We start from the raw sequence: 23,121 nt of genomic DNA on the forward strand, positions 1-23,121 counted from the left end.
TTGTAATCCTTCATTAACATATTCCAGAGATGAATCTATAATCTTTATTTACAAAAACTTAGTTTTTGCCACAGGTATATTTCTAATGATGTGACTTTTAACGATGTTTAATTACAAATGATGTGAAAAAGAGATTATGCTTTCTGGTATTTGCTAGTTTCAGTGTAAGAGGTAGCTACCTGATATTTGTAAATTTGATATTATCATGTTGTCACAGCTTTTTGTTTTTTATTTATATTTTTTTCCCAGCCCTGCCCAATCCTACAGACTTTCAGTCCCACAAGTAATTTTACTCACTTGTATAGATCACCTAGGATTCCTGACTCAGATGGTTAAAAATTAAGGTGGAGAAGCCACTGCACAAAACTACATTTGAAAAAAAAAATAATCTCAAAACACGCCTTTTTTAAAAAAAGCAAAAAGGATATACAACTTCTATCTTTTTGTTCTGATCTACTTACTAGCTTGCTGCTTAATGACTCTAAGTGATAATGGACTTAAATAGTTAATTCGAGGGTTAATCCTCCTCTAAAACTGAGCTGGGAACAAAAGCTGAAATGACTTTTCAGAAGGGAGGGACAGGAAGAATTCTGACCCTTCTACTGACGCTTTACAGCGTGAAACCATGAAGCAACTGAGGAATCAGTGCACGGCACGTGGATTAAAACGCTTCCTAGAAGCAGCTAGTTCTGTACATCGCTGCAACCCTCCCTGAACTTTCTCAGTAAATACAGCAGCCTGACAGCCTGGCTTCCCCGCTGGGTGGATCCTGCAACTCCAGGAGGGAATGGCACTTCTTGTTTTTAATTAGCAAAGGTGAAAGGTGAATTAAAACTGGCTGTTTGGCAAGTCAGAGCAAGGGGCTGAGTTCTGAAGAGCACCAAGGAGGAGGGTGCTTGCTTCTTTTTTTTTTTTCCTCTTCCCTTCCTTCTCTGAATGAATTGCCTTGCAGGAGGGACTGAAAATACAGCTTCTTCCTGAATCCACAGGCAGAGTTGCTAAAGAGAGCTCAAGACACAACACTGCAGAGTAACGCCTCGGAATGTCCTCGCACATTATAAACAATTATCCCAGGGAGGGAATATTTTTACATGACATTTGCACAGCTTGACAAACGGCTAGCTGAGGCTGTGTGCTTTTTTGATGAGCGTTGAATTTCCTGTAGAGATACCCCATAAACTGACCAAAGAGAGATATCTAACTGCACTGGGAAAGTAGAAGTGGAACTTGGAGCCTTAAAAAAAACAAAAAAAAAAAACCAAAAAAAACAGCGGCGATAAAGTGAAGAGCGCAAGAATTCGATGTTGGGCAGGATGGCATCTGCCCAGGACATTTTAATACTGGCATTCTGTGGCTTGTTACTAGAGTTACCAACGGGATGTCATGCAACAGATACGAGGCAGCCAAGGTTACGTCTGTCACATAAAGGTAGGTCAGTGTGTCAGGTTTTTAAAGACTTTATGTTAATGGAAGTTCATTGACTTCACTGAAAGTATTGCACTAGGGTTCAACTGTGGTCATTTAACAGAGCAAAATATTTCTCTTCAGAAATCCTTGAAATTATGCTGTACTAAATTGTATCTGTAATAGAGTTTACTGAAATCAGAAAGATTTGAGGCACTTACAATGACTGATTTTAGGCTATTTAAGTATTTTTCTACCTGAAAATGTATTAGATTTGCTTGTCGTTCTGGCTTTTCCTCTGTGCTCTAAGAAGGATGTCTGGTTGCTAATAACATGGAGAAGATAACCTGAAATTATTGCTAAATAAATATACTCTTGTGCATCAAATAATCCTTAAGCAATTGAATGTCTGTTTCACTTTTAGAATTCTATTTATCTACAAATATAGCTAAGGCAAAAAGACTGAATTCCTGTGCAACCATATGATTCATTTTCTAAACTAGCAAGTGTCATCACACTATAATTAAAATGACTAACTGCCAATGTAAGTCTGCTTGCACTTTAACTGTTACCCAAAGTAAAATGTTATTTTACATATGTGTGTATAGTACTTATAAGCGTCTTTTTTCTTTTTTTTTCTCCAGTTTACCTGAAGCCTAAAACCTTCTTCCTTAGTGCCTTCAAAGTATCCCCTTGTTCTGTCTGTATTGGATTGCATGTGATTTAAACTCTTCCTTATGATTCAGTTTTCATCCTGCATATATCTATAAATACCTGTGCATAACCATGCAATTTCAGTTCTCTATAACAGTATATACATTTGTAAATGATGTACTTAGAAATATATGACAGGCAGTTATTGCAGTGAAGGTGAAAAAATGCAAGTGCACAAGATAAACTGATTATTGGTGAATCAGTAATGTTTTTGATATTACCTTTTGGGCAAAGATGAAAAGAAAATGCCTTTTTTGCTGACGTTGCTGAGAAGGAGATCATGCTAATTTACTCAAGTACATTTCTGTGCTTATGAAAGCGATAACTAAGCTACATCAGTGTGAAATATATTGGAATACCTATTTTAAGTATGGCTAAGATTTAAAATCTAACATCAGCTACAGCCTCACGTGTAGACAGCTTTAGTCGAAACAAGGTTTAATTGTGTTTTATATAGCAAGCTAAATTACCAATTATAAAGAAAGAAGCTGAATAGGATAATCAGTCTGAATGTCTTGCTAGAAAGCTTTAAGAAATGGGTTTCACTTTTATAGGGCAGTGAAACATATTTTAAAGAAATATAGACTCATCATGAAAAGCTCTCTTGTAAGTAAACAACTAATTGCTATCAATGAAATAAATGATATGATCTGTTTTAATATATAAATCACTTATTTTTTAACCAATGGTTTCAAAGTATAGTAGGAATGAGTGATAAATTATGATTATATAATCCTCTCACATCTTTTTTGTTGAAAATGTGTATTTGAATGTTGATTTATTAAGACTATTCATGTTGATTACTAAGACTATTGTTATTACTGATATTTGTTTACTTGTAAAGGGGCCGAGGAGATGAGAAAAGCAGAGTAAATGAGACAAATAGACCTACTGTTATGTTGGTCCAAGGCTCTGGCTTAGCTGCCAGTTTTGGCAAGCTCCCGACTATGGTTCTGCAACTATTAACTGCTTCTGTGCTAACTTGTAGGAGTAATTGTTTTTCCGCTGGTTGGAATCAGTGTACATTTCATTGCATACTACTTCCATTTTCTGCAGGGAGCCAGTAATTTGGACATAACACATCATAACTCTGATATTTTCAAGGAGATTTTAAAACATCCATTTCTCACTGAGGGCCAAACCTCCCCTATCTGATATCAGTTTGCCCAGATCCAATGACACAGAAATATCTGTCCCAAGCAAATTCTCTACCATGAATACAGACATCACCATCTTATATTTCAGCTTGTAGAGTAGCCTGCCACATTTTTCACACTTATGAAATGTGACTGATTTTACAAGCTGTGTTGCAGTGAGTGAGTGCTTGACTACATATCCAAAGCCAAAGGTTATACATGGCATCCCTGCCTGCACCCTGGAAACGGCTCTTGTAATTCTCCCAAACAAAAGAATGTAGCATCCAAGCATGAAGACTATGAGTAAATGTTGCTGTATTCACTAATCAAACAGGAACAGCAGGAGGGTCTCTCATCTTAATTGCACTTACTCCAGAGGGATGCTGCTTTGGGTACCAGCTAGTCATGGGCAGTTGCAAAGTGGTGGTTATGCATCTTCTTCACAAAACTGCTCTAGCCTGTCTATGAGCTGCCATTTTCACACAGACAAGGGAAGTCCATATGTGTAAATTTTCAGGGTGGAATATACATAAATTCAGTTATATTTTTCACTGCAAAGACCCTGAAACATGAAAGCAAACATGCCTGTTCATTGCCTCCCTTTGTAACTGTGGATGTTGACAGTTAATTGGGATTCCAGAAAGCTAAGCTAGTGCTGACTGATAAGTTAAAAGCTTCTGTGGTGAGTATGAAGAGGTTTATGAATATGAGATTTTTTTAAGGGGGGAGTTTTTGCAACTAGTCCACTTAAAAATCTTGTTACTTAAAAAAAAAAAAGCCAAGTCTTCCATAAATTAGAAATGCAAACATTTAGATTTTTTTATAAATTCAGAATTTTCCTTTCTATTTATTTATTAATTTATTTATTGCTTTAAAAAATGATGTTCAGTGAAAGTGCAATGAACTGACAGTGACTGAGAACTTTTTGCCCTCAATAAACCAATCTTCACCTGCAGTACACACATGCCTTCAAATCCACTGCAACTAGATCAGATCCTAACCCTTGTTCAGAGGGGTCACCTGATGGATAGGAATACCACAATCCCCTTGCTAATTAAGGGATATATTGTGCAACCCTTGTTTGACTCTATGGCCATTTACTCAGCTTCAGTGGGAGTTAATCAAAGTCCTGCATTCTTGAACTACTGTTCAGCCTGTCATGTTAATGTAAACTCTAATGGTGCTTTTTAGTATCATAGAGAATGCTCTTTATTCACATTAAACTCAAACCTGAGAATTTTGCCATTCTTTTACATGGGGGTTGAACAAATCCTATAACCACCTAATAGTCATTTTATGGTTTTAACTTCATTCTTAGAAAGTTGAACTATATACAAGTCCAGGACTTGGTGTTTTCCTCAAATCAGCAGCCTTTGTTCACTAGAAAATTTATACTGCAATTAATATCATTTGTGATATTAGCAGTATGGTCACACTGAAGACTGGTGTTTCATAACGACCAGTGAAGACCTTGCTTGGGGTAATAATGTACTCCATTAGCTTCATGTTGATTTGTACAGATAAAAATGTGTTATTGCTCACTCAATATTACAGAGAAATAAAGTTTCTACATTATGAAGTTGTAGGTTGACAACTACATTTAAAAATCATTAGCTCATTTTAAGTACAGTACAGGCTCTGCCTAATGAGGTGTTAATGGAGGCCAAGCTTCAGCCCCTATTTTTTATTGGCTGCTGGTTAAATTCTTTCCCAGTATCCCACAGTTTGAGTTCTCGCAATGGGATATATATAATTAAGGTGAAATCAGCACACACTGCATGTTAAAAAGAAACTATTTACATTACAGATTGAAATGGATTAGGTTTCCAAAGGGTAGGAGGGATATATTTATATAAGCCTAGTAGAACTACATTAGAAGCATGTAGGCCTGAAGAGCCTATGAAGGATGTAATTGTATAATTCAAGCCTTACACATGGTTTTCAGTGCATTTCTAAGTGTTTTTTTTTTTCTTTTTTTTTTCTTTTTTTCTGGCTTGTGGATATGTTAAAGAGCAAAGGTAACATAATATGAAAGTGAGATGTTGAGATGTTGAGCCCCTGTGGCAGTCTGCACAATTTTGTTGCAGCGATGGGATCTGGTATAGTGGGTTCTGCACAGAGATTTGCAGATCTTGAGGGATCTGTTTTCTTTTTTACCCATTTACATTGCTCTTGAATAACTTGAGGCATTTTGACATTGCCTGATCTCAGGTTGTATAGCTATACTCCGGACACTATTCTTGCCTGGAAAAAGTATGGTAAAGTAGCATTTCCAGTCCAAAAATCTCCCTCTTGCTTGCTGTGAGCAGTGCTTGCTACATGCTGTAGTGGACCAAAGCTGCAGCAGGAAGAAGGTTCAGAATCAATTTAGAAAGAAAGAATCTGGATTTAAGCAATTTATTCTCCAAACATAAATATTTCAAACAATAGCAGCATATGATGGAGGAAGGGAGAGCTGAAATGTCGTGGAAGAAAACTGATGCTCTCGTGTTCATATACATATTTTAATACACAGAATGTGTAATGTAAGACAATACATAAGAATTTTTGTCTGTTAGGTCTGGCTAATCATCTTTGAGGAATGCTGAGGTCTGCTACAGTAGAAAAAATATTTCATTGCCATTTGCAGGAGAAAGACTTTCATCATGCCTACTTTAATTTTCTTGGTAATTGTAATTTATAATTAATTTTACTTAAAGTATATTAGGATATTTCTGCAAATTTTATTGACTATAATTTAGTTTCTCTAATCCAAAATTTACTCACAAAAACAAATTTGATTTCAGAGAATGGTTTTGCAGTTATTGTAGCAATGTCTTGCTAGTCATTATTCTAGTCATATAACTAGGTATCTTCATAATATCTTACTGTGTCAGATGTCTAGTTAGATGACAGCAAAAGTTATGGAGGGACTAATGACTACAGTCAATAATAAAAATGTAGTGAATTTTTAGACAGTCATTTGTGAATTCTGAAGTAGGTAAATATACTTAATGCACATATAGAATTTTCAATTAGTAATCACCTGGCCACATAAATCATGACTAATTAATGACTAACCACATAATCCTAACTGAATCATGACTGATTCAATTTCATGCATGAAAATGTTTTCTATTTCAACAGCTTTCATTGCAATAGAAGTTTGGTTTTGAATGATTATTAAAGATTAGTTCTCCTACCAAGAAAAGTTCAAATGCAAGGAAGATTCATACTAGATATAAATCACCCTGAAACTGTACCAAAATAAGGATTTGGTTTGTGATCTATGCTTGCATATAGTCTGGAGAAGTCTGTACAAAATAAAGTAGATAGAAGTTATATTATGTGCATGCACATATAGATGTATTTATAAAATATGTGTATATATATGTAACAGATAGATACCTTTTTGTTTGTTTCTTATAGTAAATTGAAGAAAAGTGTAATTCTGAGGGTTGAGGTACTAAAAGCCTGTAGTATGGCTCCAGATCTACAGAATGTGTTTGGGTATAAGGGCTGATATTACAAGTGTTTAGAAAAAAGCATGTGACAAACAGTCTCTTTTAACCCAAACTCTCAAGGCCACATAGAACTCAATGTCAGTACAGGAATGTCTTTGGGAAAGATATACAGATATCTCAGAGCCACTGGTGGGGTAGAGAAGAGAGCTTTAGTAGTCCTTCTCCCACTGGTCATACAACTGATTCTTTACCCAAGCTTTAGGTTTATTATTTATCCAATTCACAAGAGGTGACTGGCAGCTAGTTCGGGAGTGCTTCCAAGTAATCCTAGATGGACTTGTTCACCAAGACTGGATTTTTTTTTGGCAGAGAATTCATCCCAGTTCCTTTCATAACAGCAGTTTCTTGACAAAGTCTTCTGTAAGTATTACTGTAGCAGAACTCGAAAGTGATAAGCAGTACTGCTGTGGATGCAAGAAGCAGACTGTTTGCTGCGTAACATCAATCACTTTCCTGGTTTTATTTTAAAGGACTAAGTGCCATCTGAAGGTGCAAAACCAAAATATTCTGCGTACTGCTGCTTCCACACAGCTACCTCCCTGCTTTCAAAGTGATAACACCATCTGCTATTTTTAACTCTTCATCATATATTATACTCATCATTATTTAATAATAAATAAATAAATAAATAAATAAAATAATAATTACATTTTACTTAAATGAACGCAGGATTAATGATGTTTGTATGATTTACAGTATGCTGTGCAAGGGTGAGAATTGAGCATCTGTTTCAGGTCTTTTGAGAAACTTTGGGTCAATAAATATTCTAAAACTGTGCAATGGGTATACTAAATATTATTAAAACTGCTGTCCTGGTCTTCTTCGTGAAGCTAGGCAACTATGAGGAAGTTATAACATGCAGTCAGCATTAATTAGAAGGAAAAAAAAATCTCTTAAAGAAATTCATAGCCTACAGCAAGAAAGATAAAAATCTGTTTTACAGATAAAACCCACTTAACTTGAGCATACTATTTGAAATGCTTTCTGTTGGATAGTTAATGTTTGTTATTTAAATAATCCATTAAGGATTCATGACTGAACATGAAACAAAATGCTAAATGAAGAAAAGAGTTAAAAGATTGTATTATAAAGAAAAATAATAATTCTGTAGTTTAGTTTTAATTCCAAACTCCTGTGAAGAAAGAATGTTAAAGTTTTGAAGAAACAATATTTGAGTAGTTTTTAAAATAAATTCCATCTTTACATTAGTGGAAACTGTGAACTCCAAGATTCAGGTTGAGAAACTGAGTTTACACATAGATTAAAGCAAATAAAAACATTAATTCTCTCAGAGCATGGTTTCAAAAACAAATGTTACTAACCTATTGTTTCCTCTTTTCTGTCATCTCATACAAACTGACAAACTCATTTTTCCCTTCATCTTGTTTTTTCTGATCTTCCTCGAAGCTACAAAATCTGATTTTGGAAGAGGTAGTTCACTGTGTTAACCAATTCAGTGTAATGTTGATATAACTGTGTTTCTTTTAAGCATCTTCTGTTAGTTTTGATGAAACTATAAATCAATATGTTTTTGCCCAGGCTGCAAACCTTTGGCAGACTTTCAGAGTGGTCTAAAAACTTTTGTTTTCAAAACAGTATAAAGCAGGACTGTATCATTATGTATTCAGCTTCTAGTCTTACCTTGTGATGATTTCCATGCTTACAAAAATCAACTAAGTAAAAGTAGTTTTAGATTTTTGTCAACAACATTAGAAATACAAGGAATGGTTCATCTGTTTTTTCTCAGGGTTTGTCCATGATGTTTCTTGAAGCTAGACATTTTCAGAGGATTTGTAAACTGCAACACATTACAATCAGGCATCTGGATACACTGTTTAGCCATGCTGCTCTAGGTGAATATATCATCTTAGTAATGCATCTTTGTTTCTCTACTAGTCTGCTCTCATTCTTATTTCACCTGTAATTTGCAGGAGCTCTGGAATACAATGGTATGTCAAAGGTTCCATTTACAGTTTCTGTGCAAGTATGTACAGGAGGTCCATAACCACAAAGATGTCAACAGAGTGATGCCTGCCAAACATCCTGGCCTTGGCATGACACACAGACTGTGTGTGTAGCCAACAGCTGCAAAACGTGGATCACTCATATAATGAAAAAAAAAAAAATTGATGGAGTAAGTTGAATCTCATCTTTAAATTACTTTTTATTAGACTCAGGTAAAAGCAGATAATTGGTAGTTGTTTTTGTCATGTCTTGTTACACTGTCTCAGTATAGAATGTGGTATGCTTTATTACCTCTTCTGTCAATCAGTCTGCTCAACTCTTATTACAGTCAATGAGGTTCTTCCAGTTATAAGAAATGACCTAAGACTTGTCCTTGAATGAAATGTAAGTTTCAGATGGAAACTTCATTTGCTCAGTGCAAGTGCCACTCTCTATCTTATAAATTCACAGTTTAGTACAAAATCAATGAAATATACTAGGAAAGAGCAATACTCTCTGCCCTGCTGTCTTCCATGGAGAAACTCGGTGTCATAGAGAGTGTAACTCAAGTGCCTGTCACTGGTTGACTTCTAGCACTAACATCTCCAGTATCAAGGAAATGAATCAAAATTGGATTTTTCAATGCTTTTGTAGATTAAAACGTCAGCACAAAGGAAACCCTGGAACAGTCTAATGGCAAAGACTAATTTGTCATAGACATGCAACATTTAGTTTCTAAAACCATATTACTCTTCTTAATTTAATTTGCTTGAAATGAGCTTTTGTATCAAACCTAGGCACAAAGGATATCCTTCCAGTCTGTGAAGGAAGGTTGTATGATAGAAATGAAAATTTAGTGCTTTGCATGGCCACTTAAAACGTAGTTGTAAGTATCCCTATAAATATTAACTATCCAAAATAAAGAAGAAATAAAAGGTCAGAAACTTCATTCTTGGGGAAAAATAAATAAATCCAATCAAACAAAGCCTGTTAACCAGAAATAAAATCACTTCTTGTATTCCTTGGGCCTGAGCAGAAGATGTTCATTATTTATAAGAATTTAAAAACAGGCAGTATAGAGTCCACTTTAGACTGTGATTTGGCAGCGGCAGCTAAGAGTAAAATAATGTTTATGATCTTTGTGTAAACATGTTGTTAATATTTCTACTTCATCAGTACTGAAGATTTTCAGGTTTTAGGAAACTCATTCTTTCTGTTCAGCATGCAAATTCTATCTTTTGTTTCTATTTCTTTAAAATCCTCCAAATATATTTACTTACAAATTTAAAAGATTCTTGACTGGATCCCTCCAGCATGATGATGGCCTTTTTTTGGTAAATTATTTGCAAAATATTTTTTTAAACCAAGCAACCTGTAGTTGGAAGGCAGACATTCAGTGAAAGAAGATGTCACTCCTCTTAATGTATCTATTCTGTGTTTATTTTTATCTAAAGGATTCCTGACTTCATACTGTGAAGCAATTGAAGCTTCTGTAGGAATTCAAACAATGGGTTTTTTACTGTTGCTAAGTTTGCCTTATAGGCTTTTCCTTACAACACTTTTGTTTAATAGGCCTAGTAAAATAGTGAATGCAGCTGTAAATATATCTTTTATTTGCTGATGTGTAATAAACATCACAGGGTCTTTTCTTATTCTGATCTTCCTGACACTGGTGAAAGAAAATTGTACAAAATGAATGAAAAGTGCTTTAAACTGATTGCAGAAAACAATAGTCCCCAAATACCTTAGGGTCAGTACCTTGTTTCTTTTTTTAACAGATAGTTTCTCCCAGCAGTGTTACTAAAACTTAATAATAGTAAAATAGCAGGTTGTTTGATGCAAGGGAATTATTCTAGATAGCACTATTCACTGGGGTCATCACTGAAGGTCATTTTTCATCCAGAAAGCTAAAGGTTAGCATGTGTTGGTTAATTCCATGAGCTCCTGCAACCCTTTATTTATGATCAGGCAAAGTGCTTTCCTGTGGATGTGTAGTAAAAGACAAGAGTAAAGGAAAATACAACCATTCCTTTATGTATTAAATATTTCATCTCAGTTGATTAAGAATGATATGATAATATCATTTGATATTGAGCTTGAAAATATGTGTTGTCTTGGAGCCCAGGAATATGTAAGCTGTCTTAGAGATCCTGTTAAATTATTGCTGCAAAAATGCTTTGTCTTTATATGCCTGTGTTTACATTAAGTGAGTCATTATTTTCTCTTCTCTGCTTATCTTAGGCAAGGCCACATCCTTCTGCATATTTTCAGGTTGCACAAGCATCTGGGATAGTAGTTGTTTCTAAATACACTATTGAAGAGGTGTTAAAATATTCACAGGTTGAGCATTTCTTGTAGTTCAGGAACACGCTGTAAACAGTCCCATGTTGTGTATTGATGCCATAGTATTCCTTATTGAGTGACTGCATGTTTCTGTGGGGCAACATTCAAATAATATAATGTGTTACTTCATTTCTAAAATACTTGAATTCTTTCAGATAAAATGTTTAACATTTAGAAGTTAAAATAAACAGTCAAGAGTGGTTCTCCAACAACAGCTTTGAAAGCAGTACTTTGTGCCTAAATTCAACCACTAAATATAGGAAACTTTTACTACAGAAATAGAATAGAGAGCTTATTTCACTGTTACTAAAGACAATGGCAAACCTCCCACAATTTCTATGACTAAAGAGTTGACAGGGTATTTCCTTGTTCCTGAACTTATTTTCTGAAAGAAGTGATTCATTTTGTTGTTGCACTTGTCCTGGACATGTACTTATGACTTCCCTGAGTACAGAAGGAGAATAATAGTCAGCTTGAACCAGAGGCCTGACTTAACACTCAGATAAAAGCAGGTGAGATGGATTTGGGATGAATGTTTGATGATAGATATAGTATGTTACACTTCCAAGGATAAAACCCTTTAACTGAGTGACTTACTGCAGAGTTTACATGCAGTACAATTGTCTTGACAAAGTATAAATTAAGATATTATTACTAAGTACTCTGTCTTTAATCTAATAATGACCTGGAACATGAAGACAAAGGTGTAGTCACTTGAGCAATGACTTGAGCAATTTAAGCAGCTACTGAAGCTGCTGGACACAGCTATCTCTGGACCATAGTACTGGCTCAAAGGTGTTCTGCATCTGTTTCAGTGCACAATATCCTGGCTTAGGTTAAGCAGATTTCAGAGCAGCTTAAGCTAAACTTGTGCACTTCATATCAAAATGAACCCCTCACAGCTGCTTGCCAGAGCTCAGCTACTTTCTAGCCAAGAAGCAGTAATAAACAGTGGTTATATAAAAGCTGCTTAAGTTATTTCTGTGACACACAAACTGCCCTTATAAACCATATTCTACAACTTTGATCCTATAAATACTTGATCATGTGTGTACATTTAATCATACAAATGCCTCCATTGACTAAAAGTTAACTTGGTGTTTGTTTGCAAGATCAAAGTCTAAGTTCCAGATTCTCTGTGGCCATCCCTGTAGTGTGATTGATTGAAACCAATCATGTCAAAAGTTCTGTTTTGCCTGTACCCCAGGCATTACAAAGCAACATGAAACTTTGATGATTTTGATTTATGTCTATAATTTCACTTTCTATTTTGCTGTTTGGTTAAAAAAAAAAAAAAATACGCTTATGAAAAGGCTTAAGACTTACAATTTGCTGTGCTCTTTTGTTATATGGAAAGCGGTATTTTCAGAAAATGCATCTTTGTGGATTTTATAGAGCACCATAATAAGTGTGGGTACTTGTAATTTAGAATTGTGAATTAGATGTTACAAGTACTACATGTGATCTTTTTTTTTTTCTTTTTGACACAGAAAAACTCCTTACTTTGTTAGAAAATGAATCAAATTATTTCATAACATCAGGTTAATGGATTTGTGTGTGTCTGTGTGAGTTTTCACATTTACTGCTTTAATCTGCACTAAAACTCTTGAGCTGTAAAATTAGCTCTCTGGGCTCTTAAGAAGAACCTTGTACACAATTTAAAAGTAAAACAACAGCAACAACAAAGGTCATAACATGGAGATTTGAAAATAATAATCACTGATGTTTATTTATTCTTGGGAAACAACTCCTGAAGTGTGCTGTGAATTCGATAGAAGCATAGAAACACTCAGTCTCAATATCATTGAAAGGTAACAGAGGTCCTGCTATCTGATACTATTGGCTGGGAGTATTGCAGGACCCATGGGGAATAACGGAGTGTTATCATGTCTTAGCATGTTTTATATTTTAATTGGCAATCTGTAACTTAACACAACATAGATTTTTATTCCACGAGGAGAATGTGCCTCAAAGTTTTCCTGAATTAGGCATACACCATGTGACTAGTATTCCTGGACTGATAGTCCTGCTACAACTCTGTTTGGAGTGGTTTGATTTCTATGTCCAACTGTTTGCAATGTGATAGTAAGTTTTTACAGCTGTGGATTTCTGTACAAACTCTGTCTCAGTGGTTTTGCTTTATAAGTGTTTGACCCTTCAGTCTGCAAGGTCTACTCTCGGCAGACATTGGCAGAGCTTAGCTATTACAACATTCACCTGAGTCCCATACTTATTGTTGTAACTGCATAACAGTAGCACAGGGTAATAACACATTTCTGTCAGCATTTTGGAGTTCTGCAGTTGCTTTCACACTGCTTTCTGCAGTTTGCTTTCAAATAATGCTTTCATTATTTTCACAATAATGTTGATACTATTAAGTCACTGCAGGATTGTTTACAGACATTCAAAAATGCATCTGAGAGCAATAAAGGGTGGAGGTGGATCCCGAGAGCTGGGCTTGCATAATTGGATTGGAAAGCTTTCAGACTGGCCTCAGTGTCGATTGACAAAGACTTGTTTTGGACTGAACAGTTCCTAACCTAAGCAGTTACTGATTTTCTCTGTTCTTTACCATACTGAAACAGTCTGCAATTTTCTTCCCTTTATCATTAGTTTTTCTAGTGTCTCCACCTAACAAATCACTTAATGCTTCCACAGTCATACTCATCTTTCCACATTCCTAATATTTTCTTACTGCAGCACATCTAGTGGTAGACCAGTTACTAAAGGTAGTAACAATCTCCCCCTCAAGTAACCTTCACCAGCATTCCTGGAACTCTTTATGTTCATTAACTACTATTTTGATTCCCTAGGTGGACAAAATGTAAGTAAATTGTTTCTGCTTGTGCTTATTGACCAAGTTTACATACCCTATTTGACCAATTACCTAATAATTGGAATAATTGGACAATAACTTAGTTCTCCCTTTTGGTTAAGGAGCTAATGGAATGTTTCCACTTCTTCTTGACTGCTGATTTTCATGAAACTTGGAGGAACTTGGAGGAACTTAACGTTTATAAACTGAACTTACTCCCCTCCATTTTCCCAAGAAATATGGAATTTCTCAGAGGGATCACAGGAGTCACAGGGAAAAAACTGACCACAGACTGTGTCACCAATGGGTAGTGTGATCAAGAAAGCCTCTTTTTCTTAGGAAATTAGATTTTTATTTTTATTTATTCATCACAAGGGAATCAAACTATCTTTACTATTACAGAACATCATCCTCTCCATTAGTCCTTCTAAATTGTACTTCTGTGGCAAAGTCAAATGTCAATTCAGTATCAATGCAATTATCTTTTACCATAGTTCCTATGAAAATTTCAGTCTTCTGTACTGCAGGTAGCTATTCCTAGGTAGTCCAGCTGCTCAGCAAGCCCAATTTAGGCTGAAGATATTTTCTTATTACATGAATTACATGAATTAAAGGCACTGACCCTTCTTTATTAAGGGTTAAATAGATTAAAAGCAATAAATATGTGGGGTTTGGTTCTTAATTTTTTGTCTTTTACCACTAATCAGGAACAGTACAATAAATCAATATTTGGAAGTGATTTTCCATTACATTCCCTACTTTCAGGTGGGTCCAAACCCCTCCCTCTGGAATTTGGGCATTATCTTATTCCCACATGAGTTTGTAGATACACGTTTCCTACATAGAGAGTATCAAAGCAAGAAGCTAAGGAATGAAGAAGACAGACTAGACCAATTTAATGTTGAAGAAAATCTAGAAGAAAAGAACACAAAAATTCTATATGGCTGTAGAAGATGGAAGAGTCCTTACTAGAAAAATAAATAAATAAATAAATAAAATAAATAATAAAAAAAAAGACTGGGAATTTTATAGAAGAACAGATAACTAGCTTAGTGACATAATGTTCTGTCTAATCTAAATCTAATCCAAAACATCAGGATCAACTAGATTTTATGAAAAGATTTTGTAATATAAATGGTAAAAGAGAGCAAAACATGACCAAAGTCTTATCAGGCTAACATCCAGCAAGTGTGTAGACAAGCAAAATTAAAAGCAAAATCTATAGTATTTGAACATATTCTCATTAAGTAGTAATAACAAAAATATTTTTTGTTACTTTGTATTGTCTTAGATGGTGTCAACCTCAGCTCTGAATAATAAACTATTAATAGATTGTTATGTGTTGTACTGACAAGCAGTAGTATTTATATGTAACCTCCAGAGTACTTAGTAAACCAGCCCTTTATTTAAAGCATTTTGAGATATTAAGTCAGATAAATTAACCTATACATTTTATTGGTTGTGTTTTAAATGCATCAAAAAATTCTAGTGTGTTGATGGACCCGTTTTTTCCTTGGTCTGCTGTAATGTTTTCTTCTGTTATGTTCATCTAGATATTGTTAATTAACTTCAATTTTGCAGATAGCTTATTGAATGTTAAAGAAAACTTGTTGCCTTAAAATTCCTGAAAATATTAGTAATACTTTTCAGGAGAATATGATGTGTTGTCTTTCAGTACTGGTCTCCAAAAGAACACTTATTTTTGTGTTCAGTTAAGCATTTAATCTTAAAATTCCATACAAATCATTTGAGTAATGCTGAGACTTCCTTCATATACTAATAAACTGAACTTTAGTATTTTTCTTTGAAGTCATAGGTCCTGAAATTCAAATATTTTCAAGAATATTAGAATTATGATATAATGTTCAGAGCTGCAAAATATTCTTGGAATCATAAAACACAGAGGTGTTAAAAAATGGGTATTAAATCAAAATAGCCTTACATTTATTTCTTGAAATATCACAAATTTTTCTGGAAAGTCTGATCCCCTACTCTAAGAATGCCCAATTCTGGCAGTTTTTTTTTTTTTTTTAAATGAAAGTCATTAAGTAATAATAACCATTTTCAATAATAACATTATCAGTGTGTTTAAGTCCTACTTTTTCTCTAGGATATAGTCTTATAATTATTAGCTGAAACAAGTTTGTCTTAAACATGTATTGGCTTAAACTGTTGTGGTGGAGAACAAATGTAAGGAAATTATGTTCTGTTGCTCAATTACAAGGCAGCCCACGTTACACACATGCCCTTCTGGAGACTGTTTATCTAGTTTTCTGTTTGACTAATCATTCTTCAGATTTCATCATAGCTTTGCAAATCATGAACACAGAACTCAGGAACACACTCAGCATGTAACAGCTTAATGAGTCATGTGGTAGCTGGAGAACTGAGTGCACATTTCCGGCCTTCAGCAAATGTAAATTCATGATTCCAAGTTCATGGAATCATTGTAATTTGGGACCAAAGTCACATTATTTCGATTCTCAGGCAGAGTGGAGACAAGCTTCCAGTTATCACAAATCAGCTGATCCATGTTAACTTGTCATCTCATCATAACTTCATCATGAATTAAATAATCATCAGTTCACATCATAGCTGGTTCCCTTCTGTTGGCCTCAGTAGGCCGATTCTTTTTGTAAATGGTTTCTGCTTGAATCAAAAAAAAACCATCTAAGACTCCTGCAAATTTGCTTTGTGGTTTGTTTTTAATTCATTTCCTTGACTCTCCAAGGTCCATGAATATGTATGACTGGTATCATGTGTTTATGTAACTTCCAGCTAGTAATATAAGGATTTAATTTAACTTTTAAATTATTTTCATCCTTTATATTTTTTGTGTATGTTTTTATTTTGTTTTTGAATCTCTTCTGAAGTTTCATATCATAAGTTTAATTTTTCTCTCTCTGTCTCTCTCTTTAAATATATAAATATATATATTTCCTCTAATTCTAATGTGGTCATTATTTCTTAATTTTGCAATTATAACTACTTTTTCATTTTTTCGACTAACATTTCCTTTGATATGCTCCAAAATAAGCCATTTTCAAGAAGGAATCATTTAAAATGCAAAATATAACTTCTTTAAACTTTTTCTTTATTATGCCATAATCAGTTTACAAAAGAGATGTTCAAGACGTTTTCTAATATAATGGTATTCTTTTGTGTGGCCTCGTTGTTCCATCCAAGACCCCAGTCTTAATATTAATACATTCTGTTTAATATATCAGAATATATTAATATTAATATTCTCGTCAGTGGAAGTATTAAGTACCATATCTACTTCTCCACAAACATCAGTTTAAGAAACAAATGTACTTCATATGCTTTACAATGCATTTACTTTGTTTCAACAATCTTATTTATTATTTACAGACTTTAATTTGTAGATTATAGCTATGTTTTATTCTTTTGTTGCTTGAGTTTCTTGTTCAATTTTTGGGTGCTGCGAAAGAAAAGGAAGTTTTTACAATCAGATGATTATCTGTCCTGACTGATTTTCTTGAGTGAACCATCTTTATTGTCATATTCAAATATGAATTTGAGAATACAGAAACTAACTGCTAAATTTTAAGCTCAAGAGATAGAGATTTTACTTTCACTTGTTAGTCCAAGTTAGTGTGAAAGAAATCAATTATTTCATTGAGTTATTTTATGTTAACTTCATATGCTCTAATCTTCTGGAAACTGTCACCTTCCACTTAGGGTCTTTTTTAAAGAGATGAACAGATTTACAAAATTTAGTTTTTTGTTGTTGTTGTCTGTTTGTTTTTAATTGGAATATATCAGATGTTGTAAATGTAGTGACTGAATCCCAACATTGAATTGGTATGGCAGCAGCATCCCTAGTAGTTTGATGGACAAAAGACTGTAATATTAGAAGGCCTTATCATCCTTCACACTATTAAATCTTTTATTTTCCTGTAGAGAATACAGAAGATTGTTAAATTGTTCCTACATAGATCTTGATTGTTTTGGAAAATTATTTATGTAACTAAATAATAGAAATAGTGGAAATAAGAAATTATGTTTTTTCATCCTCCTACATCAAGCACTTGTAGGGTTAGTTTTAGTTGGGTGGGATAACCTGCATATCCTTTTCCAAACTTTCATTACTTTAATTGTTATGATTTGTCAGTGTCAATGAGAGCAAAGACATCAAATTGTCGGTCAACTGCAGAAGCAATCAATAATTGTATCTAGCGTGCATTTCATACGGCTAGTAGTTTTCATGCTATTAACCCAGTTAGATAAGGAGAATCTTCTACAAATTTGCTGACAAATTTTTCAGTTATTTAAAATTTTCAATCTGAGAAAAGAACATGTCTGTTGATAATGGAATTTTATTTCTTTTGGCTCACAAAGCTGCCAAATTATATCAGCAATCATCTGTGTTTTTTTTTTTTTCATTTGTTCTTTTAAACTTCCACTAAAACCTGAAAAAATCCCAAAGAATTCTGGTAGCAGTAAGTTGTGTGCTAACTCTGAGACATGTACAAACACCTACTGAATAATCAGTTAAAATTGTTAAACTTGTGATTTATGACAAATGTAACTCTCAATTTGCAGTAAATTCCTGGGTAAAATTTATATGTCTAAATCAATCAACTGTAATTTTGATGTATTTTTAAGGTTATTATGAGTTTTACAGCAGATGAAAACTTTCTTCTGTTCTTGGAAAATCTAGAGTGAGAGTCACATGGTCAAACAGAACAATAGATCATTCATGACTACTGAATAAGTGGCATGTTTTTCTTTTCCCAAGCCAATCATTTCTTAATTGAATGCCTTTTTGTATCTGTCTCTGTGTTAAAAGCAGACATTCCTTTGGATAAAGATTTTACAATGATGAATGATGATATAAGAATATGTGGGATTTGTTCTGAGTTGTAAAAATCAGATCATAGTAAATGCAGTAAATATCTGATGAATATTGCATTGTATTATATGTAATTTCAAGATTAACCTGTCTTTCAGCTCATCGGCATGACCAGCTAGTTCTCAAAAACTTACATTATAGGGAAAGGGGGAGAAAAAAAACAAGACCTGCCTACATATATGTTGCATCCGTGGCTTTTTTTTTTTTTTTTGTATCTATTAAGGTCATTTGAACAAGATTTGATATATATATTGCATGCTGAGGCTCAAGTTCAGTGTAACCTCTGAAAATGTGTTTGGGACGTCTTCTGACTTTTTAGTGCTTCAGTTGGCTGTGTCCCTTCTGATCATTTCCAGATTTGGGGGGAACTTGTATTTTTGGAAGCTTAATTGTCTTGTGTTTTCACTGTACCTTCGCTGCAAAATCAGGACAGAACTAGCTCACATACCACTGCCCAAGCCAGCCTTTTCACTTTGAAGTTCTTCTAAACGTAGCCTAAAGTTTCATTTATGAATGAGAACTGACTAAAAGCTCAAATTAACAGTGCAGTGAAGATGTGTCATTCTTTCAAATATTACTTCTCTCTTTCTGTTCATAGTTAACTGAATCTCCTTGAAGTATTAGAAACACTTTGATGAATCTGAACTGTCTGGGAAGTAAAGCTAAGTTTAGGCTCTTGTGGTTACCAACCCTTTTCAGGGAGAGTATTCCCTTCTGATTCATAAAATCATATGGCTAAGTTTTTTCTGTGTTTTTGTGAATCTACACCCTGTTTCTGGTATTTTTTTTCTGTGTTTTTGTGAATCTACACCCTGTTTCTGGCTGTATTTGGTTCTGCAGTCTTCTACATATGAGCTTTCCATACAGTTATGTGAAGTTAGGACTATGATTGAATTTTCTTGAAAATAAATAGTTTGTGAACATCCTCTGGAGCAATTTCAGCGGGGGGGGTGGGGGGGGTGGGAAGCAAGAGAAAAAAAAAAGAAGAAAGTAGTCCTCTGCACCCTGTTAAAATCCAGTAAACTTGAGTTCAGGATGGTACAGATTAAGATGTGTTGGGACTGGGTAAGGCTGTGCAACTGTTGAACATTTCCTCAAGCATGGTTTCTTAAAATTATTTCCTCAGGCTTTGTGCCTATACACAATTCCATCACCCTCATGCTATGACCCAAATCATGATGGATATATTATTCATCTCTTGATATGAAATGCTACAGTGATCTCATTCTTTTTAGGGTCTTGGTCATCATGGCAGAAAGTAAAAGGACAGTGACTGAACAGTTTCATCCAAACTGAAAGATCAGTATCAGTCACATAGATAATTTTTACCTATGTTAGTTGTATTTTTAAACAGTGTCCCAAGTTGCAGAGTTAGAGATGCATATCTACTGAAGAAATGGTGGTCTTTCTAAACTTTCTCATCTGTGATAAGTGGGTCATTCTCCACAGAAAAATAATCTAATTAAGATGTTGTCATTCTGCAGCATCACAATCCTACATTTGAGGTGGAAATGTAACACATGTAAGACCTGTGGAAAAAAATCTTGTCTGAAAGCTGTTTGCTTCTTCCAGGTGTTTCAACTGTTAGATACTAGAACCTTTCATTTTCCTTACCTACATTCCAGGAAAATCTTAACTATAACACTAAAACTGCAACTTAAAAAGTGGTTGACTTATTTTAAAACTACTCATTAGAAAGGATTCCTACAATAAAACCCTCCAAAATAATTACCTTTGTTGACATAAAAATCAAAACAAAGAACAGCAATTTTGTGGGATATTAAATATTTAGATAATTTAGCTATATATCTCTGCTATTTCCTTCATACTTAGTTCTTACCCTTGTAGTTATAACTAGGATCAGAAATGGAAGTGTGACAATATACTAAAGGAAGACACAGAATTACAAAAAAAAATATCCTTCAGATATGATTTCCTTTATATATTTATCCCAGCTTAAATCAGGCCAATAACTGAATATCATACATTGATAGTTTTGCATTTGGGAATACATTTTGAGGGCAATTCTAGGGCAAATTGGCTATTTGGAACTTCTGGAGTGGAAACCAAGGTCGTCTTTCCTCATCTACAGTTGGTCATCTCAATAACCACATTAAAAACAAATTTGAACTGAAGAACTGTGTTGCAGTACATTACATTATGCTCTGATAGGATGTGACACAACTTTAAGTGATAAGTTCTCACTTGGCACAATGAATATAATTTTTCAAAAAAGCTTTTATTTTACTGCCTCCCATTTGAAGAGAAACCGTTTCTCTTTACTTGAGATATTATTTGTCTACTATTATTTCAAATAACAACAATATCTAAAAATAAATAAATAAATCTGTTGTAGGTAGATGCAATGTAGATTATGTGTATGTGTGTGTGTCTGTATATATATTTTTTCTCCTTACCAATAAATATTCCAGAAATATGTATGGAAAATAACCACGAATCTAATCATGAAACAGATCTCACCATTTTCTTTATAAATAATCTTGCAAAAGTTATACTCTAGCTGAGAAGAAAACATACATTTTACTGTAAGTTAGTACTGCTTTTTTTTTTAATGTAACAATCATGAAAATATAAATAAACATCTTAAAATCTATTCTCATTTTTCAAATTATGTGAATGTTTCAGCCAAAGTCTATCTACTGCAGAGGTCCTGATTTGAATATCTTATCATTTAGTATTCACTTCCTGTAGTGTTTTGGATTTCTTAATTGATTAAAAACAAACAAACAAAAAACTTTGTTATCCTTATTGAATATCATGTTTTGAAATGTATTATTTTGTTACTTATAAAGGATGACAGTTGCCTTTTTGTTCTTTTCAGTAAATATCATTATAAACTATTGATTTTATGACTATATTAGGAGAAGTAAAATGACCACTTGTAATCCTTGTATAGCTTAATGCAATTCTTCAATAACAGGTCCTGGTGTTTAATGAAAACTTCATTGTCATTATATTATCACTTGAAGTTCTAAAGCCAGCTTCTTTAATCACATGGGACTGTCCGGAAAATAGATGGATTGTTATAATATGAAGTTTAACATATCTTAGCTGAGCAACCTTTGAAGTTCACCTTGGCAGGAAGACCCATCAGCCGCTTTGTCTTTCTTCGATGAGTAAATTCAGACTTCCGAAAGATGCTGCAGACTAGTCTGCAACTTAAGCAACAAATCTCATGTTTTCAATTTTCTCTTCAAACCTTCACTTCCGAATAGTCTCTGGGACACTGAAATCTTGCACAGAGTGTAACAATTGCTGCTCACTACATGTAACTGAGAAGCAGAGATCCCTGGTGTTTCAGCTTACCAGGGAATAGATCCATGGAGTATAGCCAGTTTCCTGGACTATTAATTAAGTCAAGGATAGAGTTTTCTGCTTCACTGTGGATCAGTTAGACAGTTTATCTTTCTTACAGATCAAAAAGCCATGCCTGTCCACATCTCAAGGAGTAATATTTTTTCACCCTATATATTGAAATAACATATGTCTTTCACCAGCAGGAAGCAGTTATTCACCTGCAGCGATAAGTAGCTGCACTTATGCTGAGAGAACATGATGTTCACAGTTAAAAAAGGCTGTTCACTTTTCTCCTACTCATTGTATTCCATTAACTAACTGAACTCTATTTTACCAGAAGGAATTGTAATGCCTGCATTTTCCAATTCAGACATATAAAAGGGGGGACTCCAAAGCAGAAAGTCAGTGTCAGCATTGGAAGGGTTTGCTTAGGACATTGCACAACCTGGTTTGCAGCAGCAGTTTTTCCACTAAGAATATATCTTGTCTCAACCTGTACATCTTGAAATGATTGATTATATAAAGATATTTGGGCAAGAGTGCAATAATAAGCCCTGAGCAAATCTTGTCCACACCTGTTTGTTTCTATAACCTTTCTACTCAAGAGAAACATAATGTGTCTGAGTGAAACTGTGTGAAACTATTTTTTTTTTTTTTTAGTGTTGGTACACAGTCTCACAACTTCTGTGTGATAAGTTAATATAAATTTTGTAGCAGTATAGTATGAATCAGAACTGATGATGACAATAATGATCCTTTTGCTCTTTAATAAATGCTCTAATGTAAAATGAGCCTAGCATACACCTGGCATTTCAATCATCATACTTCAAACACCTTTTTTTCTAGGAGTGACTACACATCTATTCATGAAGAAAATATTTCAGTAACAGCATACTTTTCTCTACAAGAATAAAGTTTTCCAACTTGAGATGCCAAGTAATCCAGAAATATTTTTTTTCCTTTTTATGCTGCATGTGCATAATTTTCTACTTATACTTTTTCTGTTTGTGTCATGGACCGGGATTTCCCAGAATTATATTTTAATATAATCAGACTATCTTCCATTTC

At 34.1% G+C, this 23,121-nt stretch overlaps 1 protein-coding gene across 3 annotated transcripts in view; it reads left to right on the forward strand.

Annotated features, from left to right (window-relative positions):
* Window positions 1-294: 294 nt before the first annotated feature.
* Window positions 295-23,121, forward strand: part of SEMA3E (semaphorin 3E) — a 152,250-nt gene continuing 129,423 nt past the window's right edge. The window contains exon 1 of one of the 3 annotated variants that reach the window (XM_083823010.1): window positions 295-1,428. In XM_083823010.1, the coding sequence (XP_083679136.1) occupies window positions 1,302-1,428 (127 nt within the window). In that variant the 5' untranslated portion in view covers window positions 295-1,301. The remainder of the gene's footprint in view (window positions 1,429-23,121) is intronic. The other 2 variants (XM_083823011.1, XM_083823012.1) reach the window with 2 other exon arrangements.

The sequence above is a fragment of the Anser anser genome (genome assembly GCF_964211835.1).
Source record: "Anser anser genome assembly, chromosome: 1".
Classification (NCBI taxonomy): Eukaryota; Metazoa; Chordata; class Aves; order Anseriformes; family Anatidae; genus Anser; species Anser anser.